Genomic DNA, 20,363 nt, shown 5'->3' with positions numbered 1-20,363 from the left:
CCGCTTTGTTGCGCCATGGTGTCTTAAGTCTAGATCTGTTTAATCCTGATTGAGTCTTTTCTTTGAAAGGTGAAAAAAATCTGTAACACAAGAACAAAAAGAAAACATGCGTTCATTAAGCAGTCTTGACACCAATCCAAATAGTGTTTTTCCTGACTTTGTTGATTTGTGCCCCACCTTTAGTTTTCAATTGAACTAAACATTAGCATTACAATTGAGGCTTTAAATGTTTGTTTGCATAAAGCTAGCCGGACATTTTGCATGCCTATTACGGTTTGTAAAATGCAATATTAAGAATTATCATGAGCATGACACGTTTTCCTATGTAACATTTCATCAAGATACTGCCACATTTTTAAAGGGATATAGTGTATTATTCAGCGCAGGGGTCCCAATTCTTTTTCAAGCCAGAGTAACTTTTTTTCCTTAGTAGTGCAAAGGCAACCCAGTTTGTTATGCATTTCTAAAAAAAAACAAAAGAAAGGAAAACGTAACATGTTATTACTATGTTATTACTGTATTATTGAAAAAAGGAGTAAATTTACTCAGTCAACTACTAAAAAAAAAAACTTTGCTAGAAAATCACAATGACACTGCACTGGTCAGCATTTTTAGAACAGATTTGCGGGCACCTGAGCTAGCCTCAGGGAACACGCTGGTGCTCGCGGGCACCACGTTGGAGACCCCTGATTTATCGTATATTTTGTTGGTTTGATCCCTTAACAACTAGAGTCATAGGGACACCATTTCCTGTGATGTGTCTTGGGTGGTGCCCATTCCTCTCCAGGCCAACATATGTTTTACACCGGTCTCGAACCGGGGACCTTTAGCGTGTCAGGCGAATGTGCTAACCACTGGATTAAGGAAATACTACTACTATTCAAATAAAGAAATATAATATATATAATAATCAAAAAAAGAATACATGAACTTTTATAAGACATGCATTTTATGAAGGGACAGTGTGAATTATTTGACCACTAGATGTTGCTATAGGGTGTAGTGCAACCAGAAATGAGTGCTAAAAAGCACAAAGGAGACCACAGAACGATGGGGACTCAAAACTACCAAAACGCATCATTTCATTCTGATTCAATCATTTGTTTGAAAGGTGAAAAAGTTCATTTGGGAGTCATGACATCAATCCAAACAGTGTTTTTCCCTGCTCCACTTTTACTTTACAGGTTGTGTGTTTGAGTTTGTATTGTGCAGTGTTTTTTCACTTTGACTGTAGTTTGTATGTGTAAAACAATCGCTGTATGTATATATATATATATATATATATATATATATATATATATATATGTGTTTCCCAGTATTTTTTACAACCAGGCACACTTTTTTAAATATAAAGTCTCGAGGCACACAGTCTGTCAAAAAAAGTTTAAAATTAATTTCCAGCGCTAGTTTTTGTTGTTAGTTTTTTAAGATTAAATCATCGTCTAGCCCGAACTAACAGTAATTAGTTGTTCTTCTCATTTGTGGTCACCTTGGCTCAGTAAGTAATAGAGGTTATACATTTTAGTTAATATTTATGCTGTAATTTAGGAAAATACGTGTCTAGCCAGTTTAAGATATTGCTATCAATTTTTCAAGGAAAATAACAACAATAATACTTAAATGAGCAATAACAATCTGCCAAACTATTTTTTGTGTAATAAGAAAAGCATTAAAATCAGCGAAATGATGTATACGATTTTTACTTGGTCTGATCCGTTATACTATTTTTGCAGTAAAAAGCCTCTTATAACACAACAAGTTATTATATTTCCCTTTACTATCGCATTACCAGATAGAAAGTACTAACCACGTGACGACACCATGACAGATGGTAGTAAACCGTGGTAAACAGTGGACGAGGACAGTAAACAGTAGACAACCACAACAAAAACAGCCATAGTATTCAACACCATTGGCAATGGCTAGTCAAACAATTATTGTATATATATATATATATATATATATATATATATATATACACACACATATATATAGCAATTTGCTGCCACCTACTGTCATGGATGAATGTTACAGTTACTTCGCTGATCAATAGAAGAAAGCAAATATACTGAACAATGGCAGAGATACATTTGGGCAATTTCCTGCTATATAATGTATATAAAAGGATTTAATTTTGTTCATAAATATAGGTAAATGCGATTATTGTACAGTATGCGTACATTTTATACAGTATGGATCAACAAGATGTTTTCAAGATGTCATAGTATGTTTGAAAATTATTTGAAATGTGCAGAGTTTTGTAAACAATACACAAAGATGCTTGGCTTTCAGTTTCACTTTGGAGGTGGCATTACGTGAACTTTTCTCTTCTTTGAAAGGTTAAAGCACAAGGAAGGGAAATGCAATGTTGTGTAATTAAAAAAAAATATCCGGAGGGCCGATCCCAGAGCCGATGTAAATGGTCGGCATTTATTTAGCGCTTTTTAAGTCAATGAAGACCTCCCGAAGCGCTTTACAATGTGCTTCACACTTACCCATTCACACACACACACTCACACACTAATAGGGAGTCAGCCATGCAAGGCGCCGACCTGCTAATTGGGGGCATTAGGAATTCAGTGACTTGCTCAAGGAAACTTCAACATATAACACAGAGGAGCCGGGAATCTAACCTGCGACCTCTTGATCCCGAGACAAGCGCTTAACCTCCTGAGCTCTTCATGTTAAATTTATTTCTCTTATTTTGAGTAGATTTCATCTGACTGGTTTTGAAACACAAAGGAAAGTAATTTATTAGGGCCATGTTTTAAGCACCAAATTCGATATTTAATTTTGTGGTATTACTGTAATTGTATTTATTTGAGTAATTTTGTAGTATTTTTGCAGTCGTATTTTTGTAGTATTACGGTTGTTTTATTTTTGTATTATTTCGATCATATAAATTAGTGATACATCTGTAGTATTTTTGTAGTATTTCTGTCATAATATTTCTGCAGTCGTATCTTTGTAGTATTAAGGTAGTTATAGTTTTGTAGTATTTCGATAATATAATTTTATAATATATCTGTAGTATTTTTGTAGTCGTACGGTTGTTTTATTTTTGTATTATTTCGATCATATAAATTAGTGATATATCTGTAGTATTTCTGTCATAATATTTCTGCAGTCGTATTTTTGTAGTATTAAGGTAGTTATATTTTTGTAGTATTTCGATAATATAATTTTATAATATATCTGTAGTATTTTTGTAGTATTACTCAAGTTGTATTATTGTTGTATTTCTGTCGTAATATTCTGCAGTCGTATTTTTGTAGTATTACGATAAAATAACTTTATAATACATCTGTAGTATTTCTGTAGGAGTATTTTTCTATTGCAGTATTACTGTACGAATATTTTTGTAGTATTTATGTAATACTATTCTTGGAGTATCCCTATAGTAGTATTTCAGTAGTATTTTGTACAATTTTCTTAATTTTTATTGTGCTCTTTTTTTTTGTTTAAAACAAAAACATATCTTTCATGATTAAGTCATTCTTCAAAGTCCAGTCTTCATTTTGTACTATTTTCATAATAGAAGTTTTGTGGTAGATCTTTACTGTTTTGTACCATTAATGTAGTTGTATTTATGTAGCATTTCTGTTGTAATATTTCTGTAGTAAAGGTTTTGTATTAAAGTATTACTGTAGTGGTATTTTTGTATTATATTTCTATAGAAATATTTCCACAAAAGTATTTTTGTAGTATTTCTTTAGAATTTTTGAAATAATACTGTATTTTAATCGAGTATTTCTATTATAATATTTCTGTACCCCAAAATAAAACCAACATAATTGGTCCCGGTTTTTAAGCCCTGTATTTGGTATTTAGTTTTGTAGTCATTTTATAGTATTTAGAGATAGAGGAAATACAATTGGCACTGAAAACATTTTTTGTGTACTCTATTCACTATTATATATGTTCTCGTTATACTTTGACAATTTTTGTTTGGCGGATGAAAGCAAGTGGCCCGCGGACATTAGTTTGTCCACCCTGCCTTACAAAAACAAAGTTTAATATGGCACTAACATTCTTTTTTTTAATCTTACTTTTCTTTTGAAGTTTTAGGAGTGCCACGTCTAATCTCTGTGTACACAATCTTCACTATTATGCTATCAATGACGTTAAAGACAATTTTATTTTAAATTACATTTGAGTGGTTGCTGTAAATAAATGTATGAAAGAGGTAAGACTTTGGTCAAATATGAGCTGGACTCACTCCAGAAAGACAAAAAAAATAAAAAATGAAAAATACATAAGAATTGACTTACTGGGGCTGCGGGCGTCTGCATCAGCTTGCAACTCGAATGCAAAAAGATCGTGTTTTCATTTCGCTTTATTCTTTGGAGGAGGAGCAAGAAGGGGGCGTGTCCACAAAATTTTCAGTTTTATGCTAAACCACGTGACTTGCAGGTAATGCGAGGGAGTTCTTTCCCTTTCGTTTATGCTTTCGTCAGTAGGCGTATTTTACTTTGAAAGGCAGTCACCGGAAATAAATAACGGTCTTGCTGGCTTAACGGTTATCTCTGTAGTCTGTAGCAATTCAGCTAGCTTGATATCTTAAAAAATGAAATCCACACAGGCAGTATTCCTCTCTCTCATAAACAATATATAAATAATAGATGAAAATATCAACGTAAAGCGAAATACACGAACACAAAAACACAACGAGTGATCGGAATGAAGAAACGAATTCAAAGTGCCAAATCATTCGAGGAAATCGTGAAAAAACACTAAAAGCATAATCGTAATGTCATAATGTCAGCAAATTCACTTGATTAAAAAACAAAGCACAGCCCCAATAACAAAATGAACAAAATTAAAAAGAGTAGTTGTAAATCATACCCCGACAAAACGTTGATAACTACATTCAAAGTAAAATTTGGGGATATTTTAATGAAGCTAATATGGAACTAAGTTGGTTGTTTTAAAAATTACTCCATCACAGTGGCTTCCAAATACAGTGGTACCTCTACTTACGAATTTAATTCGTTCTGAGAGTAGCTTCATAACCTGAAAATTTCGTATGTAGAGACAAATTTTGAATGTAAATGCGCGTATTAATACAGTGATGTCTTTTTAATAAATCATAAAAGAGCATCAGAAGATGGAACAAATACCTGTTAGACTAGAATACCGCATAATGAACATAAAACGAGGGGCACGTAGTGTAAAAAAAAAAAAGAAGGATAAATGAAACAATAAAAATATTAATTTACCTTTTTTCCTCTTCTTGAAAACTGATCCAGTGACGCCTGCTTTTGACAGTCAGAAATGCACAAGGCAGACATAATGAACGATAGCCTGACCGGGGGATTCCTTTCCTTTCCACAAATTCCGAGACTTAATGGAATTTTGCTAGATCGCTTAAATATGGGCTGATTGAATGATAGCTGCGTCCTCCTCCCCGTCATCTTGTAGGAACTTATTCTCCATGTCGTCTCTGTACTGTGACGGTGACACAAGAAGCATGCTAGGATACACGCAATCAGTTTGTTTAATGTTCGGGAAACTCTGGGACTGGCTAACAGCAGCGCGGACTGTACTGTATTTTTGACTTCGTAACCTGAAACGCCTTTGTAACTAGAGGCAATGTTTTCCCATTCAGGTACTTCGTAACCTGAAGAGGTACCACTGTATCAAATGCCAGTGGTGGGTTATCACGGCCTATAAGGCCTTCTCTGCTGACCTAAAAAAATATCAGAATAATGTGATGTTAATCATATTTTGTCTACGAATACTTCCTGCATTAAATAATTCCAAATTGTCCGTCATCTTCCTTTCATTGCTTCCAAAATTCTGCTTTTGTATTAGTAATCACATTTCAGCCATTACATGTTGCCAACTTCAGAAATCTACCCAAAGGCCTCCAATATCAGTTCTGCTGGGTCTGAGGCATTGCATAAGTGACAATGAAGCTGTTGGTTTAGCCAGCCAGTTTCCGTAATGGCAGGACAGGGGCCGCTAGCGGTTCTTGGGAATCTACACCGGTTTCACAAACTATGTTGGCTAAGGGGCGGTAATGGAAGTATGACAATGAAAATGTGATGAAAAATAGTCCCATATCCACTGCTTCTGTTTAACAGACATTTCAACAGTAATTTGAATAAACTACAATGGCAGAAAGAGAGCACACAAGCTCGACTTTCAGCATTAGTTTCGATGGTGATGGAACGCACTGATAATCTGTAAGACAAAAAAAGAAAAATCTTCTTAAGGAAAGAAAGGGAGAGGGATTATATGCACAAAGATTTTTGCAATAAAATGTGTCTATATTCCTAAATTATATCATTATTATGAGGGTATTAATATTTTTTTAAATGTGTCACCACTGTAGATGCAGTAAATGATTCATGGCCATAAAATAGGGTTGATTGAGACATTGCACTATATAAGGCCTAGGTGTGAAATGCACTCCCCTTCCACTGTTGAAGACATTGTGTATTGTTTTGATGAAGTCCAACCGTTTAGTGTATTGCTCTGTATGATCGTAGTTGCTAAATGTTTTATTTTCTTGATTTTGTGACAAATTTCAGTAGTGAGAATTAGAATACATCTAAAACATGTTTTGAATCGATTCATGGTCAAAAGTGTGAGTGGAGGGCATATTCTAATCTATTTTATGTTTTACAATGTGGTTGAATCAAAGATTTACAATACAAGTTTAGCTCCTAAATATAACTATCTACCAAAAATCACACCACAGACACACAAAACCTCCATTCCCACAAAGATACAAGCTGGACTGTGATATTGGGTCCTTGCGTGCGAAAAACTCAGAGTGAAAGTAAAAGGACCCGAGTTTTGGTATCCACTTTCACTTTGTGTATACACAAAGGGCAGCCGGTTTCCGAATTAATAAACCATGAGGTAAAGATTAACAAGGACAAAACCACTATGCAGGGTTACCAAAAACATAATTTTGTATATACAGACGCTCCCCTACTTACGAACATTCGAGATACGAACAACGGTACATAAAATATTTTTTCTGAGATGCCGAAAAATATCCGGACATCGCTGTAAGTTAGATTTTGTATTGTGCACCTTTTTCCGAGTACAGGACATTACTGTAGTGCTTCTTTCCACCGCTACCAGCGTGTGGCGCTGTGAAAGCTAACCCAGCATCCACCCCGAAGAAGAAATCCGGCTTCCTATTCCTGTCACAGTCCAAGTTCATGTGTCAACATACTGTACCGAATTTTGACATTTGTATTGTTTAATATTTTGTGTATCCATTCAATATGGTTGGTGTAAAATGTAGAAAAGCGACGTGCTGTTTCTTTTGAAATGAAAGTGGAATAAGAAAGCTTGATGCGGTTGAGAAGTGGTTGGATCACTTTTTTTCAGCCAATTTCTACCACAGAGGAAGAAGTCGCCTAACTCTTGAAGTACATCTTCCAAAAGTCAAGTCAAGTCAAGTCAAGTCATTTTTATTTGTATAGCCCTAAATCACGAAGAGTCTCAAAGGGCTTCACAGATTGTTACACTATATTACACAAACTATTTTCAACCGACAAGAGGAGTAGGTTATTCGTATGCAATGGAGTAGAAGTGAGTTTTAAGTTTAGATTTAAACATTTCCACTGAGGTTGCAGATCGAATCTCAGGGGGAAGAGCATTCCACAGCACCGGTGCCCGGATGGAGAACGCTCTCGAACCAGCAGAAGACTTCTTTGCTCTCGGGATCATCAGAAGACCAGCACTCTCAGATCGTAGGCTTCGGCCCGGGACATAGTGGCAGATCAGATCTGAAAGATAAGAGGGAGCAAGTCCATGTATGATTTTGTACAATACTAAGAGAACTTTGAAGTCACATCTTTGGCTAACTGGGAGCCAATGCAGGTTAGCCAAAATCGGTGTTATGTGATCGTACTTTTTTGTCCTGGTTAAGAGCCTCGCTGCGGCATTTTGTACTAGCTGAAGAGACTTGATTCTGGACTTCGGGAGACCGGAGAGTAGTGCATTGCAGTAATCGAGACGGGAGGTAACAAATGCATGAATTATTGTTTCCGCATCAGACTGAGACAGTATTGAACGGATTTTAGCAATGTTGCGAAGATGGAAGAAGGCAGTTCTAGTAATTTGTTTTACATGCATCTCAAAGGATAGTTCAGGGTCAAATATGACACCTAAATTTTTAACTGAGTCACTCTGTGTGATGTGACATTTGTCAATGTTCACAGCAGTTTTTGAGAATAAGTCCCGGCATTTAGAAGGACCAATGACTAACATTTCAGTCTTTTCAGAGTTAAGACGCAAGAAGTTGAGTGACATCCACTCTTTTATCTCAGTGAGACAGGCCTCCAAATTTCCACAGTTTAGTGTGGAAGATTCCTCCAACGGAAGATATAGTTGAGGTTAAACTTCACTTTATTTATCTTTATAGAGCATATTATTTTATTAAATGTTTATTTTTTAGTACAAAACACTACAAGTTCCTTATAAAAGCCTTCCAGTAAACATACTTATATAAACCCTAAACATACATTCCATACAAAATATAGCACTGAAGCAACTTACGAACAAATTCAACTTGCAAACAATCGTCCGGAAAGGATCTCGTTCTTAAGTAAGGGAACGTCTATAACATTTAAAAAAAAAAAAAAACATCATTAATCACATTAGATCATACATAGATTACAGTTTTATTTCTGTTAATTAACATCCTGCTCATATCATAAATAACGGGTCACCAACGACGTCCTACTTTATTTTCAGGCCGTGCATTCCTTCTGCTCTTTTTTGTTTTGCCTGTGCATGTAATAGGTTGTCGCCATGACAAGCACGATGCCGTAAGTAGCCAAAACGCACTGTAGGAGAGAAGAGGAAGATATTTATTATTTGCGGATGGGCACAAAAAGACCAGCTCATAATTAATGTATATGTATGTGTGTGTCTCACATACATTACGGCGCCCCTGCAGTGTATAGCTGTTGAAATACTTCCTAAAACCAGTCAGCTCTGCTGTTGCGGGGGCCTCGATGCCAAAAAGCTGCCTCTGAAAGGGACACAAAAATACACAAGTGAGAATTTATGACAAAGTTTGCCTGAAATTTTCTTGACCACTTTTAAGACCAATACCAGTATCAGTATTCACTTATTGATACTAAGTACCAGTAGATTGAATAAATACATTCAGTAGGATTTAATTTTAAAATGTTTTTTTTTTGCTATTGAAAGACAAAATCGTTCAACATAAAAGGCAATCATACATGGTTTTGTTTTTTCTCCCCGTTTCAAAGAAAACATAGATTATAAAAACTTGTGATATTCAATATTCTAAATACAAAATACAGACGCTCCCCTACTTACGACCATTTGACTTACGTAAAACGGTAGATTTTTCCGGGATGTCGAAAAATATCCCTACATTGCTGCAAGTTAGATTTTATATTGTGTGCACCTTTTTCCGAGTAGAGGAAATTACTGTAGTGCTTCTTTCCGCCGCTAGTGGCACCGTGAGAGCTCGCCTGGCATCCACCCTGAAGAAGAAATCCGGCTTCCTCTTCCTAGTTCGTGTGTAAACATACTATACTATATCTCCAGCGTGCTAAGAACTTTTACATTTTTATTGCTTAATATCTCGTGCATCCATTCAATACGGTTGGTGTAAAGTGTAAAGAAGAGGAGAGGAGAGCTGTTTCTTTTGAAATGAGAGTGGAATAAGAAAGCTTGATGCGGTTGAGAAAATGGTTGGATCGTTTTTTTTTCCTGCCACTATTTATCTTGGAGGACGAAGTCGCCTAACTCTTGAAGCTCATCTTCCAAAAGTAAGTTTAAGTCAACTTTATTTATCCTTCTCGAGCATACTATTTTATATATATAAAAAAAACAACAACAACAATACAGGTTACGTATACAAGCCTTAATAATACTTATATAAACCTTAAACATATATTCCACACAAAATATAGCACTGAAGCAAATGAACAAATTTAGCTTACGAACGATTATCCGGAACGTATTTCGTTCGTAAGTAGGGCAGCGTCTGTAACACTGAAATTGAGCAAAAATTACCTGCCAGTGTAACAATTTTCACAATGTTCTAGTTTACCCTAGTTTTAGTTTAGTTTATTTTTGAGTAAGAAACAATCCAGGTTACTTATACAAGCCTTAAACATACAAAATATAGTACTGAAGCAACTTACTAACAAATTCAACTTAGAAACGATCGTCCGAAACTTCGGGCAGCGTCTGTATACTCAATATTCCAAAAGAAGCAACTTCCCCAAACATACAAGCCTCTGAAATACCAAAACCCTAACCCCCCCAAATAAATCCAAACAAACAAAACATTATCTCATCTCATTAGCTGCACCACTTATCCTCAGTAGGGTCGCGGGGGTGCTGTAGCCCATACCAGCAATCATCAGGCAGTGGGCAGGGGACACCCTGAACTGGTTGGCAGCCAATTGCAGGGCACACAGGGACAGACAACTCGCTCGCTCATTCACACCTAGGGACAATTTGGACCGGCCAATCCATCTGAAATGCATGTCTTTGAAATGTGGGAGGAAACCGGAGTGCCCGGAGGAAACCCACGCAAGCACGGGGAGAACATACAAACTCCGCACAGTAAGTCCGGTAGCTGAATTTGAACCCACACAGGAGGTTCCCAAGACCATAGAACTGTGCCGCACACGCGCTAACCACTGCGCCACAAAACATTATAATATATATATTGGCTGGCAACCAGTTCAGGGTGTCCCCTGCCCACTGCCCGGAGATGGCTGGGATGGGCTCCAGCCCCCCCGCGACCCTAACGAGGATAAGCGGTACGGCTAATGAGATGAGATGAGATATATATATATATATATTTATATATATATATATCTTACATACACACATATGCATACACATATATACACACATACATGCATACATATATCATAACAATCTTAAATTGCCACTAAACCAGGGGTGGCGAACAAGTTTGGCACAAAGAGCCAAAATTTTTAACTGTGAGAGGCATATCACGCGCTGACCTGCCATGACAGACAGACACAAACACACACAATTAAAAACATATTTCCCGTAACACACTCCTCTCCTTACAATATATTGTTCTTGTGTTGATTTCAAGGAAAGTGTCCACCCTCAATAAACACAAGAAAAACTAAACATGAAACAAGGCAAAGAGCCACAGTATATAGAAAATACGATGAGGCAAAGCGCCGCATTCGTATTGGCCAAGGGCCGCATGCGGCTCTAGAGCCACGTGTTCGCCACCCCTCCACTAAACTAAACATTATACCATTACTGCTCTGGTCTCGCCCAGCAAGTAAAAAACTCAATGTTTCAGTTACCCAGCCTTGGACCGATATATAAAGGTGTACGATTGATTTGATCAGAATGACAAATAATTTTGCATATAAAAATAGACTGCAACCATTTCTGACCTCTTTGTTCAATTTCCATTTTGTTTCCCTGTTGTCATAACGTCTGCTGCAGCCCGTTTCTTTATTGAAGGGGAAATGAAGGAGGTCATCTCTGACAATGCACTTTTTGTTTTATAGTGAAAGTGAAATAATAAAAAAACAACATCCTGGTTGTGGATTTCCACACGTACAGCTAATAAAGAATATAAACACTGTACTCTACATTTTAAGTGATATTTATCACTAAAAACATGTTCATTCAGATTGAATATTATTGTCGCTTTTTTCATGTTATTATCATACCTCATCAAAACTGCATCCTGTGATGATGCATGCATTCCTAAGGACTTACAACTCGGTTTTCTTCATAACTACATCATCTGATATTCTTTTTTGGTATGACACAACCTTAAACTACCGTAGTTTTTACTTTATAGTGTAGGATTTTTTTAATTTTCTCTACTGTACCACATTAACAACATATTTTACATGCCCAAAAATTTGTAAAATTCAAACTTTTTGGTGTTTGTGCATATGACGAGTTACACCTCTAAGGTGCCTGTCTGCTATCGGTTGACATCATATAAAATGCTGGTCTGCTCTTTTGTGTGACAGCATCATGAGACTGCTGACATGCTATTGGCTAAATTACCTCCCACAATGCCCTTCAGAATCTTGTGTGCTTCTATGAGAGTCGGCGATACAATACAGTATTTTCTGTACTGTATTTATGAGCTATTTGTCCCAAGGCTGCACAGTGATGCTAAAGGTGAGGCAAAAATTATGACTGTGGAAACAAAGCTTGCCATTGTCAAGAAAAACAAAGAAACCACACGCTATGTTACCCCTTGTTAGGTTGCGTAGCCAGAACCAATCGATGTTTTTGATAATTATTGAGAATAAGGAGGGGATTACGGCAAAGAAATCTTTGAAATGCACGAGAATCCTCGTAAGTGGAAGTTTTTTTAAATCTTTTTTTTCAATTCAGTGTCCTCCCACCTCTGCGTCCACCCTCTACTGTCTAACTAAAGATTGTGTTTTATTCTATAGAGTGAAACTCACTTTATATCGTTTTGACTTTCGTTGTGAACAAAATACTTGAAGTACATTAGGTTACGTCTACTTGACCAGTTGTATCATGGTGGTAAGAGTAAAATTCATTTTTATTAAACTCATTATATATGGTTTAATGCTGATTGTTATTTTATTGTTTAATGTTTATTTTTTACTACACTTCAAGTATTGCATACATTTGTTGCTGGTGAGGTGGACTAAACATTACACGGTTCTGTAACTCAACTGTGTTCTTCTTTATCCATTTGACTCAAATTCTTTGACATACAACTTTTTTAAGTAACAGAAATAGTTACTTTCCCTGGTAACTAATTACCTTTACAATAGAGTAACTCAGTTACTAACTCAAATACTTTTTGGAAGAAGTAGTGAGTAACTAAGTATTTTTTTAAATTAACTTGCCCAGAAATGCAAATAAGTAGTGTTTAATTAATACTACTTTGTTACGCATTTCCATTTTTTTGATTTGGGGAATAGGGGGTTTAGAATGTATTAGCCACACATTGCATTAGATCTCCATTTTCGTTATCGGGTAATTTTACTTTGCCATCACCAGCTCACAATGGCTTAATGTCGTATCCCGGTGTCTACTGTACTTATTTCAAAAATAAATAATAAATAAAGAAAGAAATTTAGGAAAAAAGTCAAAAGAGAACAAAAAGAAAAAGTATCAGCTCGGAAAAAATAAACACAATGAGATTTTTTTTAAAGGAATTAAAAAAAAAAGTAGAAAAAAAACACGGAAAAAAGAAGAATACGTTTGTGTTGCATTCAAATAATTTCCAATTATATCAAGTGAATCTTGTTGCCAACATTGTACTTCCACAAAAAAATGTGATTAAGTACAGTTCTGTATCTTACAACCGACTAAATAAGCCCCCAAAAATGTTAATATTATGCGACAAAATATGTCAGGAAATAAAAAGAAATGGATAACTTGTGAAAGAATTGTAAGAACAAACGACGTTTGTAGGCCGTACAACCTTTGCAATAGTACATGGGTCAATTCATTCAAAAGAGAAAAATAATTTTGCATTGCCGGAAACTCAGCAAAATGTAACTTGATGTCAAGTTTTGGACATGTTTGATAATTAATTATCTTGCCACACTTGGGATTATGGTTGCCCACTGTTGTTTCAAGCGTTGCTCACCGACTTTGTGTGAACGCTAAGACCCGTGGAAAATTAGAGGGAACATTGGCTGCAATGTATATAAGAATGACTAATGATCGATGCAAATGATGTGGGGAGGTAAACCAGTTATGCTGTCAGGCCTCATTGCAGATGAAGGGTTGCATGGCACAACAACTCACCCCTTGTTGTCCGGTAGGCTTATTCTTCAGCGTCAGGTTGGGAAGACCGAAGAGGAATGAATGTTTGGTCAATGTGAGTGTGTTTTAGCCTCTAGCCGCCTCCCACTATGGTGATATGGGTTCAGTATATTGATTGGTTATAGTTCATCTACTTTTGCCTTGTATTCAAATCAATAATGTAGTTTTTTTTAATGATTGAGTTTTTTGTACCTACGGGGCACTAAATATTACACACTGACCCTTTAAAATGAACACGTCGAAAGGTTTGACAACAAGAAAATAAAAATCAAACGTCTAAATGTTACATATCATCCGAAAAACAAAAAAAGAAACCCTCACCCAAGGTACAGTACCATTTTAAAAACAAACCACGATTGCAGAAAATCTTAATTTGTATGTGCAAAAATATTTCTTGGCTTACCTTCGTCTCGGTTATCAGGTGGCCGAAGCTAGTGATTGGGATGCGCATTTTAACAGGAGACGTCGGCATGGCTGGAAACTATTTGCTCAAAAAGACCTTAATCAAATACAAAAGTCCAATGTAATTCGTTTCGTTCACAAAAACAAATATATTTGTGTCAGGAGAAAACGGGGGTCACTTACACAATTTTCTATATGAACGTGACGTTTCCGAGTTACAGTGACGACACTGACCTCTGACCAATCACAAGAATCCTTCTTTAAATAAATGACCAATAGACGCTTGGTTTGTGATGTGGCCCGATACACAAGTGGCATGTCATTTCTCATTTTGACCGAAAGAGGACGACAAATACACTCAGCAGAAAAACAACATTCAAAATCGTATTTGATACAGTAAGATCACAAGAACTCTCCATCTGTATACAAAAAACAAGAGACATTAAGACGCCTTAAGTCCGAGGTCTCGAACTCACTGACATTGGTACAATTGCAGCCCCCAGGATTATAGAGGCCCCCGAATAAACGTTTAATGTGCTTTTACTAGTTTTTAAATGTCATAATGGCCATCCTCCCTGTCTGATTTGCTTTTATTATATCAGATACATCAGGTTCTCTGGCAGCGGCTTGATGACTCTTCCCCAAAACATGCTGTGAATCACCATTCAGCCACTTTGGTCCTCACCTATGGAACAGTCTGCCGGAGGACATCAGGTCTGCATGAACCCTTGTTTTATTTGAAGAGGGAGCTCAAGAGTCACTTTTTTTAAAATTATGGCTGCAGTAGTCGCTGGGGCGCTGGAGACCATCCCAGTTATCTTTGTGGAGTGGGCAAATGACCCCCTGAACTGGTTGCCAGTAGGGCACATAGAGACATTCACACCTAGGGACAATTTGGACAGGCCGATTAACCTGACCTGCATGGAGAACATGTGAACTCCACACAGGGAGGCAGCAATAGCTGGAGTTGAACCCTTGAACCTCTGCACTGCGGGGCTGCGCGCTAACCACCCAACCGATGTGCCACCTGGCCAGGGTTGGGTAGGGTTACTTTAACTGGATTACTTTTGACTACTTTTGGATTACTCCAATACCAAATGTGCTAATAAAAGACAAAAGAAACTAAATATGAATACAATTATGACTCACAACACGTGGTAAGCTTTCTCTCCTGGCTTTGATCTCTTTGATCTCCGGCAAAATTAACATAAAATGCGACAGAAACAAAATGAAAATAAACCCAAACAGCTTGCCAACCTCATTTTTGCCGTTTCATGTATTCAGTTACTCCCCAAGCCTGCAGAAAATTTAGTAATTTTATTCATATTTAGTTTGTTTTGTATTTTATTAGCATATTTGGTATTGGAGTAACCCAAAAGTAATTGAAAGTAATCAAGTTAAAGTAACCCTACCCAACCCTGCACCTTGCTTAAAATTAATCTACAAAGACACAAGTGACTAAAAACACACCATAATTTACCTGCTTTTTAAAACAAAAGAAAAAGGTACAAAGCAAAAAAGAAAAAGAAGAAAAAAGAAAAAGAAGAAAAAATAAAATAAAAGGGAGAAAAAAGAAAGGAAAACAGAAACAAAAAAAGGAAAAGAAAAATAAGAAATAGGACAAAGGATGACAAAACAAGAAAAGAAGAAGAAGAAGAAAAAAACAAAAGAAAATAAGGCAAAAAGAAAGGAAACATTAAGAAAAGAAAAAGGGGAAAGTAGATAGCTAGATAGCTAGATAGCTAGATAGCTAGATAGATACTTTATTCATCCCTGCAGGGAAATTCACATGTAAGTAAGGAAGCAGATAATGGAAACAAATCAAAGAAAACAGAAAAAAGAGAAAGAAGGAAAAGGAGAAGGGAAAAAAGAAAAGGGGTGAAAGGAATAAAAATGAATGAAGATGAATAAAAAGTAACAGAAAAAAACAAATAAGAAAATAAAAACTTTTAAAAAAGAAGATTTTTGGAGCCCCATAGCAGCGAGACAGCAGACGATCTAACCAGCCACTAAGCGAACCTCATTATATGTCAAACAAAAAAAATATTGAAAATAATGCACGTTTCTATATTTTGCATTTTTTTGCCTAAAATTGTTGCCTTTTTAATGTTTCATTTTTACCACGAGGAGGCGCTAAATATTACACACTGTCCCTATTAAGTGCAGATGGATTCATTTAATATGGATTGATTGTATGGAAGCTTAATACAAACAATAAATGAGAATAGTAGAGTGTGTTCATGAGAATATATTGGTGGAAAACCTGATTTGGCCCAACCTTGCCTGGACCCTAAGCTCCACTGGTCCCAAAGTCAATTTAGTTGGAGAACCCTAAAATATGGGCAGCACGGCGGAGCAGTGGTTAGCGCGTGTGCGGCACAGTTCTGAAGTCGTGGGTTCAAATCCAGCTACTGGCCTTACTGTGCGGAGTTTGTATGTTCTCCCCGTGCTTGTGTGGGTTTCCTCCGGCACTCCGGTTTCCTCCCACATTCCAAAGACATGCATTTCAGGTGAATTGGCCAGTCCAAATTGACCCTAGGTGGGAATGAGCGAGCGAGTTGTCTGTTCCTGTTTGCCCTGCCATTGGCTGGCAACCAGTACAGGGTCCGGAAGATGGGAAAAGATGACTGTTGTGCCAGACCTTTCACGGCAGTTGTTTGCACCAGTATGCACAGCCAGAAAAAAAAGAGCAAGACTCTCTCAAGGTTTCTTCATTTTCCTCATGTTGAGGTTTTTTGAGTTTTTCCTTGCCCTCATGTCGGTTTTCCAGATCAGGGGATGGTGTAATAATAGTCTGAAAGAAATAGTCTGTGTAATAACCTGTGAAGCCCTTTGAGACTCTTTGTGATTAAGGGCTATACAATTAAAAATGACTTGACTAAAGTGACTTAATAAATGATGTAACAATGTAGGTTGAGTTTAGGTTCTTAATGTAAAAGTGACAGGACAACTTCAGAATAAGAACGAAGCCGTTTTCATATTATTTGATCAGCAACCTTCTGGTGTGTACAAACTTAACACTAGGGGACAGTATAATACAGGCATTAAAACTCTTGGATAGGACGATGGATTATTAAAACAGGTGACGTTTTATAAAGAATATGTGCTATTATGATCTGTCAATGTTTTGTCATCGCAGGTTATCTCTGTACATATCCATTGCTTAAATTGCTCAGTAACTGTAAAATTTTGCAGGGATCTATGTCAGATTTGCATACCTGTCAACCTCTACGGCTCCAAACGTGTTTATTTATGTAGTTTAACATGTTATATTGTACATGTGTTTCGTTATATCATATATATTGTTAATTAACATTTTGTTGTGAGATCCTGAGTTGCTCGACACTAGTGAGGTTTATTATAAAAAAGTTAAAAAATGAAGTAGCTTGGAAGTTCACTGTATAAGGAAAAAATACATGCAAATATAATTAAGTAGAACAATACATTTTCTTATTTAAATTATTAATTCATTTTCTGCATTAAATTATTGTTGGTAATATACTGATTAAAGGGATAACCACAAACCTGTCTTTTTTCCTTTTATACTTCCTTTTTTTCTTAACTTCTTTATACAACATAATCATTCGTAATATAATGCATCAAAGCAAGTGAGCCGTTTGAGAGCCGGCCCTCTTTAATGAGTTGAGCCGAAAAAAGCTGGTTCTTTAAAAAGAGACGGACTTCCTTTCACTACATCAAACCGCTCGCTTCGTTTGCAACGAAAAAAAACGATACCGAAATAGAGGCAACCGCGGCAAACTCGTTTGACTTGATTGATTTGCCGTTTCGTGATAGTCGGTGTTTACCGGATGTACCCATAATTGACAAATTTGCGTTTTTCCGTACAGATTTTCTTGTACGTCGCACACGTCTTAAAATGCATAATAAACGTACTTTGTACGGCAAAAACGTGCAGGTTGACAGGTATGGATAATTTGATGTTTTGTCACCACGCAAGTTTAACAACTCAAATAATGTGTAATTGTCTTGTCTAGGTGTTATAGTAAACGTTAAATACTTACTGAGAAGAAAAGAATTGGCAGTGGTAACTGGGAATCTGCAACATAATTGTAATTTTTTACTTGATGATCTGGTTAGTGTGGTTTTTCAACGCTTCGTTATCGTAAATGGACTTTATTTATATTGCTTTTATCAAGTCAATAAAGATCTCCCAAAGCGCTTTACAACGTGCTTCGCATTTACTCAATCACATACACACTCACACACCGGTAGTGACAACTTTAAGGCCATGCAAGGGACCTATCTGGTTTTCTGGGGATTTTGGGGATAAGTGTCTTGCCCAAGGACACCTCGACATTTAACTTGGAGCAGCCGACAATGGAACCTGGACCTCTCATGCCCAAGACGAGCGCTCTATGAGCTACTGCCGGGTGGCAAACTAATTTGTGCTCAGGGCCACATGGTAGAAAAACAGTCTCACGGGAGCCATACTAGTATTGCATATTTGAGAAAAAGAAGGGAAGAGAAGAGAGAGAAAGAGAAAGAGAGAGAGAGAGATAGAGAAAGAGATCAAGAAATAATAAAAAAAGGTAAGAGAGAGGAAAAAATGCAAGAAAAAGAGGGAGGAGAGCAAGAACTGGAGAGACAGTATACATAAAAAAGATAGATAGATAGAAAGACGGAGAAAAACAAAGAGATGAGGACAGACAAAGAAAGAGAACTGAATTAAGTTAGAGACAAATAAAGAGCAACAGACAAAAATAAAACGACAGAAAGAAAGAGACGAAGAAAGGGAGACAGAGAACAACAACAGAGTAAAACAAGAGAGAGAAACAGGGAGAAATAGAGTGAGAAACAGGGAGAAATAGAGTGAGAAACAGAAAGAAAGTGAGGAAATAGAGAGAGGAGAATATTAGAGGAACAGAGAATGTAGAGAGAGAGAGAAAGGGAGGGAAGTAGGGACAAAGACAGACACAAACGGAGAGAAAGTTGAACAAAATAGAGAGATTGAAAGATGGACATGTAGAGAGACAAACAAGGAAGAGACGCGAGAAAAAAGGAGAAGACACGGGAAGAGAGAGAACAAGAGAGAAATAAAGAGAAAGAGAGACAAATAGAGAGAAATAAAGGGAAAGAGAGACAAATAGAGAGAAAGACAGAGAGAGGGACAGAGAGAGAGAGAAAGAGACGGAGAGACAGCGAGCGAGAGAAAGACAGATTGAAAAAGAGAGAGAAACAGCTCCAGTTGATACGTGAGTGGTGCCTGTCTTTGGCGACATCCAGTGGACATATTTCAAACTTGTTTTTCTCTTGCGCTTCTCTCAGCATTGACTCACGGGCCAGAATCAAACCCTTAGTGGGCGTATCTGGCCAGCGAGCAGCATGTTTGACACCCTTGTCTTAGCATGACAATGGCTGCAGTTTGCTTTTCTTGTTAAACCACTACATTATGTGTTGATCCCTTCCAAGCCGCACAAATGCAGTACAACTGCATTGTGTCTTCTTGACTGACTTGATTGTTGCACGTGTAGATTGGGTTGCTAAACTATTGCAATTCATGTACTATTTCCAATTATTTGGTTCAGGATACTATAATACAGATGGTAAGACAGTACTAAGAAGGACTTTTTCAGCCTGCCCCATCTGAGTGCCACCTTTTACTTCACGCAAGGAAATAGGTCATTCAGAATTTGAAGAAACTGTCCAGCTCAATAGAACACAAAACCTTTATTATGTTGTCATTTAACAGTTCTTCATGTTCCTCATGCTGAGGTTTTTGAGTTTTTCCTTGCCCTCATAAAGGTTTCAGATCAGGGAATGGTAGTCCGTGCAGCCCTTTGAGGCATTTGCAATTAAGGGCAATGCAAAAAAATCAGGGTTGGGTTCAACTACTTTTGGATTACTCCAATACCAAATATGCTAATAAAAGACAAAAGAAACTAAATATGAATAAAATTACTAAATTTTGTGCAGGCTTGGGGAGTAACGGAATACATGGAATGGCAAAAATGATGTTGGCAAGCGATTTGGATTCATTTTCATTTTGTTTCTGCCGCATTTTATGTTAGTTTTGCCGGAGATCAAAGCCAGGAGAAAAGGCTTACCACGTGTTGTGAGTCATATTTTTATTCATATTTAGTTTATTTTGTCTTTTTTTAGCATATTTGGTATTGGAGTAATCCAAAAGTAATTGAAAGTAATCCAGTTGATGTAAC

At 36.8% G+C, this 20,363-nt stretch overlaps 1 protein-coding gene across 5 annotated transcripts; it reads right to left on the bottom strand.

Annotated features, from left to right (window-relative positions):
• Positions 1–2: 2 nt before the first annotated feature.
• On the bottom strand, positions 3–14,898 carry LOC148361218 (ATP synthase F(0) complex subunit k, mitochondrial). Of its 5 annotated transcripts, XR_015851121.1 has the most exons (5): positions 14,189–14,364; positions 8,909–9,001; positions 8,711–8,813; positions 8,524–8,584; positions 6,196–7,751 (listed from the first exon to the last, which is right to left on the bottom strand). XR_015851121.1 is itself a non-coding variant. In XM_088341962.1 (4 exons), the coding sequence occupies exons 1-3, from the start codon at positions 14,255–14,257 to the stop codon at positions 8,718–8,720; spliced, it is 258 nt and encodes an 85-aa protein (XP_088198088.1). In that variant the 5' UTR covers positions 14,258–14,364; the 3' UTR covers positions 3–80; positions 8,711–8,717. The 5 variants fall into 5 exon arrangements, 4 of the variants coding, with proteins under 4 accessions (XP_088198088.1, XP_088198089.1, XP_088198087.1 ...); XM_088341962.1 differs by lacking the exons at positions 6,196–7,751; positions 8,524–8,584 and adding an exon at positions 3–80; XM_088341963.1 differs by lacking the exon at positions 8,524–8,584.
• Between the last annotated feature and the right edge of the window lie 5,465 nt (positions 14,899–20,363).

Source organism: Urocampus carinirostris, chromosome 8 (genome assembly GCF_059441175.1).
Source record: "Urocampus carinirostris isolate Australia breed hairy pipefish chromosome 8, RoL_Ucar_1.0, whole genome shotgun sequence".
NCBI classification, from domain to species: Eukaryota; Metazoa; Chordata; class Actinopteri; order Syngnathiformes; family Syngnathidae; genus Urocampus; species Urocampus carinirostris.
This window is presented reverse-complemented; position numbering and strand designations above follow the sequence as displayed.